Source organism: Galeopterus variegatus, unplaced genomic scaffold (genome assembly GCF_000696425.1).
Source record: "Galeopterus variegatus unplaced genomic scaffold, G_variegatus-3.0.2 Scaffold4443, whole genome shotgun sequence".
Taxonomy (NCBI): domain Eukaryota; kingdom Metazoa; phylum Chordata; class Mammalia; order Dermoptera; family Cynocephalidae; genus Galeopterus; species Galeopterus variegatus.
This window is the reverse complement of record NW_007730554.1, coordinates 126,746-144,692: the sequence shown is the minus strand read 5'-3', so window position 1 is coordinate 144,692 and position 17,947 is coordinate 126,746. Positions and strand designations below refer to the sequence as shown.

Genomic DNA, 17,947 nt, shown 5'->3' with positions numbered 1-17,947 from the left:
GCAAACACACAGAGTGATCCAACCGCTGCAGTGCGGATTTCAAGTCAATTTAGGAATTAAATATGCGGGTTATTTTCATTCCATCCATGTCTCTCCATCAAAGGATACCAGCAACAGAAGGCCGAAGATAAAAGGAGGATTGAGAATTGCTCAGTGGCACTCTGGAGGTCCTAGAATAATGGATACCTGATGGGATTAAACAGCAGAGCTTTTACTTAGACCATTTTATAAAAGATCATTCACTTCACAGAGGTTAGAAAAACACTCTGGGAATCCATTTGGCAGAGAGCTCTTAATATGATTCTTCTTACTTAATTCCTTCAAATTCCTCTTGGATTAAAATTGTAATATGAGGCAAAAACCATTCTGGACAACCATTTGGCGGTAGCTACTGAAGCTGAACGTAACATACCCTGTGACCTTGCCACATACCTTCAACTCCCACGTGTATATACAACTGAAATGTGTATAGAACTCACCAAAAGACATGGACAGGGATTTTCATAGCAAACTATTCAAAACAGCCAATAATGTTAAGCTACCCAAATGTCCATCAAGAGTAGAATGCATAAGTAAAATGTAGTATATGTACATAAAGGAATTCTGTGCAGTCATGAGATTTAGTGAGTATGACTACACACAGCACCATGGATAATTCTCACAAACTGTTGAGTGAAAGAAGCCAGACGTAGTTACTTCCGTTTATGTCAACATCAAAAACAGGCCAAACTTGCATGTGGAAGTTAACATAGTTGTTAGAAGACCTAGTCACTGGAGGAGGACATGGGGGGGGGGCATTCTGTGTGCAGATAATATTCTCTTTCTTGATTTGGGTGCTAGTTACGGAATGTGTTGCATTTATGAAAATTAATTGAGCTGTACATTTAGGATCTGTACATTTTTCTCAGTGTATGTTATACTACAATAAAGAATTTTAATTAAGTGAAAAAAATAAAAGTATACCTCTTTCCCCCTCCAAAAAAGGAAAAATAAGTGTATTCAAGACTTCCTACCTACCCTGTGAGGACAATCTGATATAGTAGATAAAATGCGTGGCATTTAGTTATAGAATAGGCTGCAGCAACTGCAAACAAAAAGCCTGGTCCAGGAACACCAAGTTCAGCTACTACCCCAGGAAATGCAACACCACATCCTTAGGTCCCTGCTTACTCTCCAAACGAACTTGCATTCCTTAATAACTTATGAGAGAGACTAATGAGATGATGATATTCATGCTGTTTTATCAGTTCCCGGTTCCAACAAAGTATGTTTTGTACCTGGGAGACATGACATTGCTGTTGCTGAGTTTGAAAATGATGGGCAGGCTGGAGCTTCCAGGGATGCTTTGCAAGGATTTAGGATTGCAGCATTCCATACCATGAAGATACGTCGAGAAGTAACATTTGAGGGATGAATAGTAGAGCACAGAGGATCTTTTTTAGGGCAGTAACACTATTCTGTATGATACTATAATGATGAATATATCATCAAAACCCACTGAGAGTACCACGCCAAGAGTGAACTCTAATATAAACTACGGACTTTGGGTGATAGAGACGCGTTAATGTAGGTTCATCAATTGTAACAAATGTACCACTCTGAGGGGTGGTGTTAGTGGGCAAAGCTGTGTGTGAGGAGGGGTTTATATGGGAAATCTCTGTAATTTCCACTCAATTTTGCTGTCAACTGCTCTAACAAAGTCTATTAAAAAAGAAAGAAAGAAAACATCTGGGATAATTGTCTTTAAAGGACTCGATGTGATTTGCAGTGTTATTTTTAAGTAACATTTGGTCAGGCCATTTTAATAGTTGGGAGCAGGAAGGATAAAGTAAAATTTTTGTTAAGGACATAAAAAATTGACTAGTCTTCCTTTAGCCTTGGTAAACTGTGAAAAAGGAAGGTTTAATTTTATACAATACTCTTTTATTTGTATTCTTAAAAAAAAGTTGAAAGATGATATATGAAGTCATAGGAGATGTGCTTTGCCAGGGCAGGTCTCAGCCAGGCCTCTTCTCATTACCTGAGCTGCTGAGCGTTGGGAAGGCTCCAGGAAGGACCAAGCGGTTCTGAGTAGTCAGTGGAGTTGGGCAGATCTGGATTCAGAGCACAGCTCTAGCCCTTGCTAACTAAGTAAGCTTGAGTGATTTCTTGTCCTCTCTAAGCTTTGATCTCCTCATCTGTTGAATGGGCATAATACCTACCTCACTGTGCTGCTGGGAGAGTCAGATGGGATAAGGTTTGAGAGGTGCTAAGCATGGTGTCTTGAAATGAGTAAATACTGCAACTATAGCTGGGATGCAGAAGTTCATCTTTTACTTCTTTTCAGGCCACCATAACTGTTCAGGGAATGGTTGCTAATCAGTTTAGAGGTTTTCTGATCAGGGTTCCTGTTGCATATTAATTCACTGGACATTTCCAGAGCACCTGCTGTGTGGGATGCAAGAGAGATCCTTGTCACAAAGATACAGGTGTGGCCCATGTCTTCAGCGAATTTATAGTCTAATGGTAAAGAGAGAGAGAAAGCTCACCTCCCTTGATTGGTACCAGATACTTTGCTACCAACTTACCTTTGGTTATTTAATTTTTGAAACAATCCTACATAGTAGATTTTCTTATGCCCACCATTTACAAGGCCAGAATTTAGACCCTGGATTCTCTTGGTTCCAAAGTCCATCCCTTTCCACTCTATGATGAACAGTGGGGTGGGCCACTATTATGAAAGTCCAGCCATAATAACAGAAGGCAAAACTGAATAACATGTAGGGGCCCAAGGGAGAAGAGGTTAGTTTTAAATACTGAGATCTATCTTCATTTGTTGCAGATTTGTGTTTTGCCTTTAGTGTAGTTATTTGCTCTGCCTTGAAATTTGGCAAAATATCCAAGAAATATGTTAATAAAATGGGTTCCCTTCAATCATTGTAGCCATCACTTTACATCATACAGGAATTATATATCTAGGTGCCTGAGATTTCTGAAACAAGAGAGGCTTTGTGGCGGGTGGGATTGGTACAAGAAGGTGGAATTTGTGTCCAAAAATCTGAGATATTTCCACGTTCTGAGACTTAGCTGTGGGACCTTGATGTTGGTTCAGCAAATCGTTTGGCCTCTGAGCCTCAGTTGGATCACATAAAACAAAAAGAATTGTGTCACCTATTTCAAAAGGTCAGAGAAACCAATTTAAATATTGTACGTTAAAGCACATGGCAAAGGAACCACCCTGGGAGAGTCACAGTAGCTACCCTATTCTCTGAAGACAGAGAAATATAATGATTAGATTAGCAAACTGTTTTTTAAATCCCTTTGAAAATGTTTAAATCTTTATATATTATTACATATGTATATCTAGCTGTCTATACATGCAGATATATCTTGTTCTGGAAGAAGAATTCATATTTTTAAACATCTTCCCAAAGGCATCTGGACGTCCAAAAAGAAATGAAAGCATGTGCACCCTGATCTGTCATTGCAGACAAGGGAACAGAACAATTTATATCCTGCTTCCTGCTCAGGTCTTTACGGCTTCCTCCCCCTGGCCTGTTTTGCTTTGTTTTTTAATTGTCATGTCTCTTTATTAAGGAATAATTTATAGATCATAAAATTTCCTCATTATAAGTATACAATTTGATTTATTTTTATTACATGTATACAATTGTGCAATCATCACCACAGCGCAGTTTTAGAACTTTTCCATCACCCAAATTAACTGCTCATTTGCAATCAATCCTATCTCTATCCTACCCAATCCCCATTCCCAGCAACCACCGATCTACTCTCTATCTCTTTAGTCTTTCCTTTTCAAGAAATTTCAGACAAATGGAATCATACAATATGTAGTCCTTTGTGTCTCGCTTCTTTCACTTACTGTAATATTGTTGAGGTTCATCTGTGTTGTTGCACGTGTCTGTAGTTCATGTTATTGTTGAATGGTCTTCTATTTGAGTGTTTCACATTTCTGTTACTTATTTGCCAGTTGAGGGTCATTTGGATTGTTTCCAGTTTTTGACTATTATGATCTACAGTGCTGTGAACTTCCACATTTCAGTATTTGTGTGGACATATATTATCATTTCTTTTAGTTTAATACCTAGTAGAAGTGCTGGGTTGAGTGCTATATGTATACTCGCCTTTCTGGAAAACTGCTAAAGAGGTTTCCAAAGTAGCTGTACCATGTTACATTTCCACTAGCAATGTGTAAGGGTTCCACTTTTTCCTCCTCAGCGCATGGTATAGTCTGTGTTTTTAATTATAGTCATTGTAGTGGGTGTGTAGTGATATTTTATTGTGGTTTTAACTTTATTTTCCTAATGACTAATAAAGTTTAACATATTTACATGTGCTTATTAGGCACTCATATATCTTCTCTAGTGAAGTGTTTAAATCTTTTGCCCATTTTTGAATTGGGTTGTTTGACCTCTGTTATTATTAAGTTGTAAGAGTTCTTTATATAATCTGGATAAAAATCATTTTTCAGATATATGATTTACAGAAATTTTCTCCCAGTTCATGGCAGGTCTTTCCATTTTTTAAATGATGTCTTTTGAAGAGAGGAATTTTGATTTTGACGACATCCAATTTATCGCTTTTTTTTTTATGGATTGAGATTTTGGTGAAATATCTAAGAAATCCTTGCCTAAAGCAAGGTCACAAAGATTTTCTCTTATGTTTTGGCTAGAAGTTTTATAGGTTTAGCTATTATACTTAGGGCTATGATACATTTTGAGTTAATGTTTGCATATGGTGTGAGGTAAGAGTCTAACTGGATATGGATATCCAGTTGCCCAGGCATCATTTGTTGGAAGGATTATTCCTTCCCCATCAAATTGCCTTGGCACTTATGGAAAATCAATTGACCATAAATATGTGGGTTTATTTTTGGACCCTCTCTCTTCTGTTCCATTAATATATATGTCAAGATATATATGTTCTATTGATATATATGTACGTATATATCAATGGCAGTAGCATGCTGTTGTGATTAGTTGTAGCTTTCTAGTAAGCTTTGAAATCATTAAGTCCTTCAACTTCATCCTATTCTTTTCTTCTTTTGCAGTTTTTTTTTTTTTTCTTTACTCTTCTAGGTCCTTTGCATTATAAATTTTAGGATCAATTGTCAATTTCTGCAAAAGTTCTGCTATTTTGATAGGGTTTACACTAAATCTATAGATCAATTTAAAGAGTGTTTATGTCCTTTAGAGATGCACATGTTTACAGATAACAATTATATAGCACTGTTAAATGGCAAAGGCTGCTTTAAAGTTTTGAGCTTAATTCCTTGGAAGGAGATAAGAAAGCAGTAACTATCTGTGAAATGCCAGTATGCATTTACCCTGGGATACTGAACCTTTTTTTATTCTTTACTTCCATTAAAAAAAGGAGGTTGCTGTTTTTGCTGTTATGTTTTGAACAGGTGGTCAAAGAGAACCAGAGCATTAGAGAGTAATGGTTTATTTTTCCCTAACTAATTTGTGCAACCTTACTTGGAAAGACAAACTGCTGACCCTCCTTCTGACACACCACATGTGTTTGGTGCAGAGTTTATGAGCTCAGGCAGGTTGCAGTTGGTGAGGCGGTAGGTCTACAGAATGTTCTCATCTGTGCAGGCTGGCTTTGCACAGACTTGCGTGGAGCCCTCTGGGCTTTGTGAAGGCTGTCTGGGCAGACTGATTAATTCACCTTTGCCCAGGATACAAACTTTGGGCCAAGGCACACCCTCATTATCCTGCCTATTTGTGATGCTGTTTCAGGAAAAAAAGCCTCCTGAAACAGATGAGTGTTCAACTTGGAGATCAAGCCATTCCAGTTGCATTGGAAACCTCTCCCACTCGGGGAGAAAGCAGTGGATGCAAAACAGCTGAGTCAGCCTCTGCACTGCTTTTCTGCAAGAGTAAAACAGGGAACTTGTGTGATTCTGCCTCTCCCTTCACACCCATGCACCTGCCACCTAAGCAACACATCCTTGTTACTCCCTTTGGTTTCTTCATCTAGCATTAGGTTTGGGGTTTTGGTACCACCCAGACCAGTGATTCCCCAGTTCGTGGTGATCTGCATAGACTCTTATAAAATAAAATTAAAAAAAAGAAGTTCATTTCTGCGCCCCACCTTAGGGCTGCTGAACCTATTTTTATAAGGTTCCTTGGGTGTTGCTTATTCACAGTAGAGTTGGAAAATTCCTGATCTAGGCCAACACACTAACCTCCAAGTGTTTGCATGTCCTTTGTCTGAAATCACCATCAACCAGAGCTGGGTTCAGAAGAGTCTTAAAGACTGAAAAGCAATTTGTTTCTTTGGGGATTCTAGGCATCATCTGAATCAAGTTAGAACTTAAAAAAACTACAAACCTGGACCTTGAAAGTTTAATTTCCCCTATGGGAATGTTTTTATTCAATGGTCTTTCTTGGTATTTCTCAAGGATCTATATTTAAAAAAAACTACTTGAATACTTCCTACCATCAGCAAAATTGTTATGGAACATGTTTTTGTGTTCTATAACTGAGGGTCCCTGTATGAAAATTCCTCTGGTGCTTTGAGGAGGCAGTTTAACAGGGTGTTCAAACATGTGGGCCTGGAGTCAGGCTACCTGGTCCAAAGCCTGACTCTGCCATCTGGAAGTATTGGGGGATTGGGTACAACAAGTTAGTTTCTTTGCTTGTTGAACAAGACTATAAAATAGCACCAGCCTCACAGGGCTTTTGTGAAACAAGTNGTTAGAACTTAAAAAAACTACAAACCTGGACCTTGAAAGTTTAATTTCCCCTATGGGAATGATTTTATTCAATGGTCTTTCTTGGTATTTCTCAAGGATCTATATTTAAAAAAAAACTACTTGAATACTTCCTACCATCAGCAAAATTGTTATGGAACATGTCTTTGTGTTCTATAACTGAGGGTCCCTGTATGAAAATTCCTCTGGTGCTTTGAGGAGGCAGTTTAACAGGGTGTTCAAACATGTGGGCCTGGAGTCAGGCTACCTGGTCCAAAGCCTGACTCTGCCATCTGGAAGTATTGGGGGATTGGGTACAACAAGTTAGTTTCTTTGCTTGTTGAACAAGACTATAAAATAGCACCAGCCTCACAGGGCTTTTGTGAAACAAGTCACTTAAAGTACCTGGTACAAAACCCGGCACAGAGCAAGACCTTATGGAACAGCCTACGATGACTGTTATTAATTTAGGGTTGGGAAACCTTGCCTCTCTAGTGACAGTTGTACATGGCCATTTGTTCAAACAGTGAGAGTTTTGCGGCCCATCATTTTCCCATTTGGCCTCATTCACTAAGAAACTCACATCATAACAAACATTTTTATCTGAGTTGGGGGTCTGTTGCTTTTTCAGGTTTTTGATCAATTGTTTTTCAATCATGGCCTTCTTTGTTAAGTCCTTTTTGGAAGTAGGCAAAGCACAAGTTACAAATGGCTGAAGGTGGACCTGCAGGCCGTCTTCCATGTCTCCCAGGCTGTCAGGAGTAGAGCACTCCAAGAGAAAGGGAATAAGGAGAAAGTGAAAAGAACATTTATTTATTAGCAGTCTAGGAGTGAAGCAGTTTTGGACAGATAATCTGTCCAAGGATGGGTTCTATAATTACAGTGGTTTTTTTTGTTTCTTTCTGTTCCCAATAGCATATTACAATAGCATTAGTCAGGGCATCAGAATTCCTCCTGGGTGTTAGACACTATGGAGTCATTGGTTAAAATCCATTCGCTGCCATCAAAAATGTTTTTTCTCGGGCCGGCCCAGTGGCGCACTGCTACAGTGCGCCACTTGGGAGTGCGGCTGTGCTCCCGCCAAGGGTTCGGATCCCACATACAGACCAGCGGCCGCTCACTGGCTGAGCGAGGTGTGGGCGCAACACCGAGGGTTGTGATCCCGTTGCCGGTCCCGGTCCGGTACGGGTGCGACACTGAGGGTTGCGATCCGTTGCCGGTCACGAAAAAAGACAAAAAGGAAAAAAAAAAGTTTTTTCTCTATCTGAATTGCTTTTCTGTTAACACTGCTATGTGAACTTGTAGAAGTATGGGATTTCACACAGAAACATAGAATTTTACAGCTGGATGGGACTCAAAATTGTCTAGTTCATCCTTTCACATTTTTCAAATGAGGGTCCTGGGGTTGGAGAGAGTAAATAGTTGCATAATTGAGGCCCCCACAGGTAACAAATTAAGGAATGATACCTAAACCTCCTGACTCCAAATCTTGTAGCCCTTTCGTGGCACCTGATGTCCACAGGGAATTCAGGACTTCTGTCTACTCTTCCAGACGATGACTATCATCAAAAATTTGGTGCCTTACACTACATTTTGCTTAGAGTAGTAGATGTTATTTCCCCAAAACTTTAGGTTGTATGCTTTAAATTCATGCATCAATGTACAGATTAACCAAATAGTAACAGTAACCACAGACATCTGGTTTAACCAGCACTATTAAAGGCAAGCAGTTTTTAGCATTTTGAATGTGTAAGCAGGTCCTTTGTAAACTCAACTAAATAAACAATTTGTTTATTGTTCATACAGTTTAATGCTAACAAGAATGTAGTCTTTTAATGTGCATTTTAAATATGCAGAAATGAAGTTCTACTTTTTTTAAGTAGCAGGGTACAGAGATAGTTAGAGAAGAGCAGTTATAGAACTCTGGCGAACTCCAGCATAGCTAGGGTTGCAGGCTGTGTGACTGAGGCCAGGTACCAGGTAAACCTGTGCTCATGTGGTCACCTGCCACAACTAAGCCCCTGCTGTGCTTTTAAAAGTTTATAATCTATAGCCTCCTCCCTACAATGAATTGCATATTTATTACTTGTTTCTTATATGGTCTTTCATTTTGCTCATGATCTAAAGTACTTTCCTTCCTCTAAAATGACTGGTTTAAATGACATTGATTCAGCTATGTTCAGTTTTTGGTTAGTTTGCATATGAGGCTTTGTGTTCAGCTCTGATCCTTTTCTTGGCCCTGTGCACAGGGCTTGTCTTTGACCATCTTGAGTGCCTGTGTAAGGAGAAATGAAACAGAGAGAGGTGGTTCACCCATGCAAGGTAGGGGTCCCTCATCCGTGAGCACCTGACCCTGGAGCCCCTCAGGCCTGCACTGCTACCAAAACTAAGACTCTTGAATGGCTGCGAGACTGCCTTTTGGCTCTGGCTCAGTGATTTCTTGGCATGTCAGCATCTTGGGATGAAGCAAGTGTGTGGGTCAAGACCAACATCCTGGCATTATGATGGGAGTGTTTCCTAGCAGTGCTTTTGCTGACAGTTTATAGAGCAAAGCCTTTCCAGGTGGAACCTTGACTTGGGGGCTTCTATCCATCCTGTGTGACAGTCGGTACAACACAGTTGCTCTCCTGTGCCCATTCTTGGAGAAGGGTGGGCATCCAGAGAGCCTTTTACCAGCATCCCAAAGCACACCGACAAGCCGCCTTTTTGTGAATGGCCCTAGGACCATCTCTGGGCAGGGAGTCATGACGTTGCCATTCCTATCATTACTATTATTGTGTGCAGTGTGTCACACCATTTTCAAAATGTCATTTGATCATTCATTCCAACATCATTGTGAGGTAGTTATGGCATGTGGTTACTAGTTGTGATACTAGTTAAGAACATGTACTCCAGAGCCAGAATGCCTGGGTTTGCATCCTGGTCCCACCAATTCTAACTTTGTGACTGTGAACGAGTGCCTAAACCCCTCTAGGCCTCAGCTTCGTCATCTGTAAAGTGGGGATGATAATGGATCTTGCCTTCTTAGATTACTGTGACACAGTTGGCCAAGTGTTTGTGAAGCATGTAAATGATAACGGACACAGAATAATCACAATAAACATGTTCACTTTTATTATCATCAGCAGCATCCTCCTCCTCATCCTCCTCTTCCTCCTCTTCCTTCTCTTTCTCATCTTTCTCCTCCTCCTTCTCCTCACTACTACCACCACTGCCATCACCACCACTGCCATCACCACCACTGCCATCACCACCATCATCACTACCATATCCACCATCACTATCACCATCACCACCACCTCCATCACTACCACCATCACCACCACCACCACCATCACTGTTACCATCATCATCACCTCCACCATCACCACCACCATCACTACCACCATCACCACCACCACCACCATCACTGTTACCATCATCATCACCTCCACCATCACCACCACCATCACTACCACCATCACTACCATATCCACCATCACCATCATCACCACTATCATCACCACCATCATCACCTCCACCATCACCACCACCATCACTACCATATCCACCATCACCATCATCACCATCTCCATCACTACCACAATCACCATCACCAGCATCACCATCACCACCACCATCACTACCATATCCACCATCACTATCACCATCACCACCACCTCCATCACTACCACCATCACCACCACCACCATCACTGTTACCATCATCATCACCTCCACCATCACCACCACCATCACTACCATATCCACCATCACCATCATCACCACTATCATCACCATCTCCATCACTACCACAATCACCATCACCAGCATCACCATCACCACCATCATCACTACCATATCCACCATCACTATCACCATTATCACCACCACCTCCATCACTACCACCATCTCTGTTACTGTCACCACTTTCAACACCATCATCACCACCATCATTGTTACCATCACCATCACCACCATCATTATCGTCATCACCACCTCCACAGTTACCATAACCATTATCATCACTGCCATTATCTCTACTTTACAACAGAGAGTCCAAGAGTTTGTGATTTGCCCACGATCATATTTCTAGTATAGACTGGAATAAAAACTCAAGGCCTAGTGTCATGACTTCAGAGACTTGAACTTTCCCCTCTTAGTCTTTATTTTCTGATTACGCAATAACATAAAAAAATTCTTGTTGTAAAAGATTGAGACAGTGTAGAAGGCTACAGAGGAAAATGTGAGGGTCCCTACCCTTACTCTTTCCTCACTCCTGCCTTATTCTCCAGAGGTAACCACAGCAAGCTAATTGGTGTGCACTCTTCCTATCTTGTCTCCAAACGGGTCACACATATAAAATTGCTACACATATACTTGTGTGTTCTCTTTGACATAAGTAATAGTAACAGTGCCTGCCTTGTAGGATTGATGAGGAGGTTAAATAAAATCATGCTTTTAAAGCACCTAATGTGCTGCCAGGAAATATACCAGGTTCCTAATAGTCCTCTCATCAACTCCAAGAGGTGAGTGCTGTTAGTCTACCCATTTTATAGTTGGAAGCTGAAGATTGGAGAGCTTGTCACCTTCACAAGATTATACAGTACTGGAACTGGATTTTAATCCAGTAAGACTTAACCCAGTGTCTTCACACTTTTTGACCACCATTTTATGTGGCTTTTTATAAACATTTTTCAATTTGGTTTTCTTCTCTAAGTGATACCAGTTTTAACTCTTTCTATTAGCTTGAACTCTTTCCATGTAATTTATATAAATTTACTTCATTCTTTTAATGGCTACATATGATTAATATTTCATTTAAGTACGTCCTCGTATGGGTTGTTTTCCGCTTGTTTGTTCTTTGCTGTTATAAATAATACAGTACTGAATATCCTCAATACATATACTTTGGGGTACGTATGTGAGAAATTCTATAGTATAGCTTCCTCCTAGAAGTAGAGGTCAGGGGTATGTGCATATTAAATTTTAATTGATATTGTCAAGTTGCTTTCGAAAAAGGATTTTGCTCACCAACAGTGTGTGAGGATGCCTGTTTTCTCACATTAGTCTTCTTTTAATCTTTGCCAATTTGATGAAGAAAAATATTTTTTCTGAACTGTATTTCTCTGGTCACTGGTAGGGCTGAGCTATGTCTTTATTTTTTGGATCGTCTACATTTTTCTCTGGAAATTGCCTTTTGCCCATGTTTCCACTTATTTTTTCATTGTAGGCACTCTTTATACAAGGGCACTTCAAAAAGTTCATGGAAAAATAGAATTAAAAGACAATACAAACCTTTCCATGAACTTTCTCAAGTACCCTCTTATATTCTAAATAATAATCCTTTGTCTGAAATGTGTGGCAAATATTTTCTCTCTTATTTTTCTTTTAGCTTTGTTTTATATCTAGAGATTTTAATTTTTTCATTCACAAGTCAGCCAGTATTTGTCTTTATTGTTTCTAGGTTTTGCATTGTTTAGGAAAGTCTTCCCAACCCAAGTTAATTAAAATAGTCTGCTCTATATTCTTCTAATACTTCCATAGTTTTGTTTCTACTTTTAGATTTGTAAGCTTTGTAGAGTTTATTTTCATATGGGTTATAAGTTAGGTATCTAGATTTATCTTTCTATAAGTGGAGAACCAACTGTACTCACCATTTATTGAATAATCCATTCTCTCAACTCATTTGAGACACCACCTTTATCATAAACTAAATTCTCTAGTATGTATGGCTTGCAAGTGGTTTATCTCTTCTGCTCCATTGACTTATTTTCTACTCCTACACCAGTATTAAAGTACTTTAATTATTTTAGCCTTAGGGCAAATTTTAATAGCAGGAAGGGAAAATCCCCTCTCATTGCTGCTCTTTTTTAAGAAATGTCTTTGTATTTTTGTGCATGTTTTTCTTCCATGTGAACTTATAGAAGCAGACTATCAAGGTCTATAAAGGAAACTCTTGTGAGTATTTTGATTGGAAATGCATCACTGTTACTTCTCACTGTGTAACAGAAACTCAAAGATTACTCAGGGCCCAAATATTAAAAGCAATGAGAAGCCCAAAGGGACTGCATTAAGAAAACGCCCTCAAGAAGGGAGAAACAGGTGCAGCCCTGAGTCAGTATTTGCTTCAGCTTTTATTGTAAAGACAAGGAAACACAAGAGAAAAAGCAGCTTAATCAATCATTTATCAAAGGAATGAAAAGAAATTGGCTATGAGGCGTTCTCTGGGAAACATCTTGAGAAACAAAGGAAAGGGAGTGAAGCTGGATAAGAAATGACCTTAATGTTCTTATCTAATCGAGCAGAAACTGTTTGCTCTTTCCAGCACGTGCTGTTTTCAGCGCTTAGGTTCTGCATAAGTGCATTTAGGACTTTTGCCCTTGGTGCACTCCCTGTTCTTTGTCAGGCCCGTGTGCTCCCACACATCACATTAATAGGTTCATTTTAGATAAATCATCATCTTTACAATATTTAGTTTTCCCATCCAGAAATATTATATGTTTCTATTTAGGTCTTTTATGTCCATCAGTTCTACAATTTTCCCAATGTAGATCTTGCTTTGGAGGGTTTATTTGTTATGACAAATGGGGTCCTGTTTTCCCATTACGTTCACTTAATTTTTATTGCTAATGAATAGGAAATAATGGTTTTTATATATTAATATTTAATCTAGCCACTTGACTGAACTCTTTTATTAGTGATATTTATACTTATTCCTTTTTCTTGACTTATCACATTGGCTAGGACTGAGGCCGTGTACAATGATATTGGTGAAAGTGTACATGTTTGTCTTGTTCCTATGTTTAAAGAGAATGCTTCTAACGTTTCACCACTGACTATGGTAAATACATTTTATCAGCTTGAAGAGATGTCCTAGCTTACAGAGAAATGTGCCTTTCACTGCTGACTACACCAGATTCCTGTCAAGGAGCCTTTATTCTTTCACTTATATTTTCCTTGAGAATTCAGAGATTGTCCAAACTCATTTGGACCTCCAAGCACTCATACCCTAGCCGAGCCAACCTGGTGTAAAACTGAGTAGTTTCTTCTTTCTTCCTCCTTTCACTCACATTCAACCCCAGATGTTCTAATGGCAGGGGCTACTTTGTGTTAATATTTCCTACACTTTTTTTTTTTTTCCTTTTTTTTTTGTCTTTTTTCGTGACCGGTAACGGGACCGCAACCTTTGGTGTCGTGCCCGCACTGCACTCAACCAGTGAGCTGACCGGTCTCTATATGGGATCCGAACCCTCGGCGGGAGCGCCGCCGTGCTCCCAAGCGCCGCACTCTACCGAGTGCGCCACCGGGCCGGCCCCCTACACTTTTCTCATCACTCTCACCATCACCCTTCCCCCCCAGCAAAAAAAAAATTGTTTTAAATAAATAAAAAGTAAGATGTGGACAAGGACAGGAGTACCCCTTCTGGGATTTTCTGACAGGCACCACTGAAAGGTTTTATTCCTAGCTTTTAATTTAAATATACTTCAATTTTATTTTCCACTTGATTGTCTTGAATAGCTGACTACCATCTCATGCTCTGGTTGCTAAGTGGCTTTTACAGTTTCTACACAATGGTGTGAGAAAGGAATCAGTCACCTGACATCTGATTTCCTGTTGCAGTTTTTTGCAGGTTTCAAATGCCAGTGCAGGCACTTCTAGCTCATTCTCAGCCCTATCTTGCACTTGATTAGTGCAAAAGAAATGTTTTCACACTTGATTGATAAAAATGATTTAATCACAGAGTACAATTCATAATTTTTAGGTGTTGAAGATTTTTTGCTAGGCTGTGAGTGAAAGGATTTTGTTTTTGTCAGGCTTGCATTTGGAACATAACTCTAATGTGACTTGGCACCTGTCTAGAGAATTGTCCCTGTGTCCAGTGACACTTTGCTTTGGGGACGTCAACACCTGCTGTGATGGCATCTGTCATATTTAGGAATGTGAAATGCCAATGAATAATACAGAGCCACTTCAGTAAAATGCCTTCCTCAGAAAGCTGTTAATATAAGACACTGGCAAAAGATTGTTGTAACCTGCATAAAAGAGAATTTGGGCTCCTTCTGAGATAAAAGCAGCAGATGATGTCTTTTACTATGGTTTTCTCACCTTAAAGCAAACTGGGTAGATTTTATTATTTTCAGATTGTCTAGCCAAGAAAGCAAGAACCTGCTAAATATAAGGATCATTTATTTTTATGGGTTTAGTATAAGACAACATTAGCCTCCAGCATAGATTTGGATGTTAATGTTTTTGAAGTGGGGTTTTTGGGAGACAGCGTGGACTCATCTCAGACACATGGTATGTAACTAGCAACCCTCCAGGAAAGCCCAGGTCAAGAGAGTACTGGAAGCCAGCAATGCCAAGAGGCAAGGCAGCCCCATCATGGCCAGCATGAGTAGCTGGTCTTTGAGACCTTCTTAGTTCCAGTGAGGTTGGCTTTACCTTCTAGGGCTGTTGGTGTGGGAAGTCTGGTCAATTGCACAATTATTTTTCCTTCCTCATCATCTTCTCTTTTCTTCTAAATCCCCAAGTCCAAAAAAGTCTGGGAGCCAGACAAGGTATAGCCTAAATATTCCCTACCTTTTCTCTTGCAGGCAGGTGACAAACATTACCACCCCAGCTGTGCACGATGCAGCAGATGCCATCAGATGTTCACAGAAGGAGAGGAAATGTATCTTCAAGGTAAGATGGACACAAGAACACAGTAAGTTTTCCCCGCTTGGGGAAAGAAAACCTTGCTATGTTTGTTTTTAGAGGAGGCATTTTCCTAGCTGCAAGGGTACCCGAATCCTAGCTGAATGTGACCAAAAGTAACCTCATCAGTTAGTATTAATTAGCCAAGCAATTGACATGCTGGCAGTGAGCCCCTGAGGCTGTGTGACTGTTGCTTGGAATGAAGGAGTCGGACTCAATGTCTGATGCCATGGATTGAGGGAAGAGTGAAAATCAGCAGCACCCCGTCCTAAGGAATGTGCTTGGGAAACAAAAGATCAAAAGGGAGAAAGCATTTCCTGAAATTTCTAGAAACATTCCTTATTTGATGGCTGCTTTGTCTTTTCTCCCTTCTCTATCCTATGAGAAGGACTTTTGAGGCTTCCCAGGCTGCTCTTCTCTGTGCTTTCAAGAAGAATATCTCGTATTTGGTGAATTACCTCATTAAGATGACATAGCTCTCATATCGAGAAAGAAACAGAGAGAGAGAGCAAGAGAAAACACACCCAAAGTCTCTAAAAGAGAAATTGAGAAATTTCTGATGGCAAGGAGATACTCATTACCAGGGAGCCATTACATTTTTTTTTTAATTGGAAATAATTTTGAGAAATTTTCCCAGTGAAACTATGATCAGTTTTTATCTCCTCTAAAATTCTGAAGCTTCTCAGAGAGGCTTTAGGAGGGAATTCTCTTCTAGTCAAACAGCACCATCTGTGCCAGCATTTTACTATTTTTAGCTGGAAAGAGTCATTAATCAGACAAGGGTTTATCAGTAAAATTAGCAAGAACCTTTAAGAGCTTTTGCTTGTTCGGTTTTGGTAATCACTGGGTCTTAACTGCCTTTGCATGTCATTTCTTCATTTCTTTTTGCACATAACACTATGTGTGCTTTTAATGAATGGTTTGCTTTGCTGTCTCAATTTTGTGTTTATGCAATTGTCTACAGAAATGTTTCTTATGTATTAAAGCAAAGCCTTCTTTGGCTATTCTCTCCTTTAAAAATGCTAGCTAGATGAGAAATTGACAACCCAAACATCCTCTTAGCTTTAGAATGCTCACTCTTAAAAATATCAGTGAATTTTGAGGTCCTCCACAAAGACAAGTGACAAGTACCACATCTGTGGTCTCATGTGGGCTTTATGTGACACGTTTTCCCAAGGACAAGCTGGACATCTGCAGTGGCAATAGGCAGGTGTCACTTTGCATTTTTCAGTAGGAAGCAGATTTATTCTTCACTGGGTCTCTAGGCTTTGTCTTAGATCTCAACATGTCAATTACAGCACTCATATAACAAAGACACAGGAGTGCATGTCCACCCTGCATCTGCTGGAAACTGAGGCTCAAAGGCTCCAGGCACACTTTGCACATTCCAGGTGGCTCTGAAGCTGAATAGAGAGGAGGCTTCAAGCTGTGCACAAACACAGCACATTCACACTGTGGATAAACTATTGTCTGTTAAGATGGGCTACACTCAGAATCTCAGGGGCTGTTCTAAATCTCCTCTGGGATGGCTTCGGTACCCTTTGCCTGCCTCTTGGCTCATCCTTGAAGAATGAGCAGTTTCATCTTCCTCAGCATCTGATGTTCTCTCTCAGTCACGTTGCTTGTGTGTCTGACCTCCGGAGAACAATGTTGACATTATGTGCAGACCCGGTGCTCTGGCCAGTGACCCCTGCTCAGGAGAACCTTCACAGCGAATGCTTCGCCTGGGCCTGAGCCTGACCCCTTGGCACAGCACATTAGGAGATTTCCTTTGCTTTGTAGTCAGTCTTTGAGCCAGTGTTAGTGCTGAAGGGACCTGTATGTCTGTGTGGTTTTTGTTTATTTGATTTTCTTTTTTTTTTTTTTTCTGTGAGGCAGAGCTGAGTTAAACAAGATGGAAATGATAGATAGGGATTAAAGTACTATTCTGATATAAAATTTATTCTTCCTTGTCATTAATTTAAAACTATTTTATCTCAGTTTTATAAAATAATTCATAAGTTACACCGTGAAACGTAGAAAGTCTAATGTCCATACCAAGAATCTTATTATGTTTATATGATTTGCTCACTGGTTTCAATTTAGTGACTTTTTTTGCTTAAGTCTCTTTAAGTGCTCATTCAAGTTCTTCTGTCCATCTCCACACTCAAGTGTACCCTCATATGGACGTAGGGCTTACAGATCAGCCTAACCCATAATCATATAAGTGACATGTCATACGAGGGATCTTCGAAAAGTTTGCGGAAAGATTCATATTATCTTTTAATTCTATCTTTTCATGAATTCTTTGAAGTACGCTCATATATCTAGTCATACAAAAGCATATTGGCAGGCACTGGACTCTTACAAGGTAAGGGCTTTCTATTAGAAATAAGTGTTTTCCTTAATTCTGTGATACTGGTACCGTCCATGAAAATGCTCCATAATCTAAGAAAGTGAGACTATTGACTCAACAACAGAAAATAACACCTAAATTGTTACTTCACTAGTTTAAAAGTGATGACTTTTTTAAAAAAGTTAATTAAAATGTTGAAGACTAAAGGAAACTTTGGGATTTGTAACATAACTTTCA

At 39.7% G+C, this 17,947-nt stretch overlaps 1 protein-coding gene across 1 annotated transcript in view; it reads left to right on the top strand.

Annotated features, from left to right (window-relative positions):
- The window catches only part of ABLIM1 (actin binding LIM protein 1), a 112,632-nt gene that overhangs the window by 43,539 nt on the left and 51,146 nt on the right, over positions 1 to 17,947 (top strand). Inside the window, exon 2 of the mRNA XM_008587575.1 lies at positions 15,276 to 15,363. Within this exon, the coding sequence (XP_008585797.1) occupies positions 15,330 to 15,363 (34 nt within the window). The 5' untranslated portion in view covers positions 15,276 to 15,329. The remainder of the gene's footprint in view (positions 1 to 15,275; positions 15,364 to 17,947) is intronic.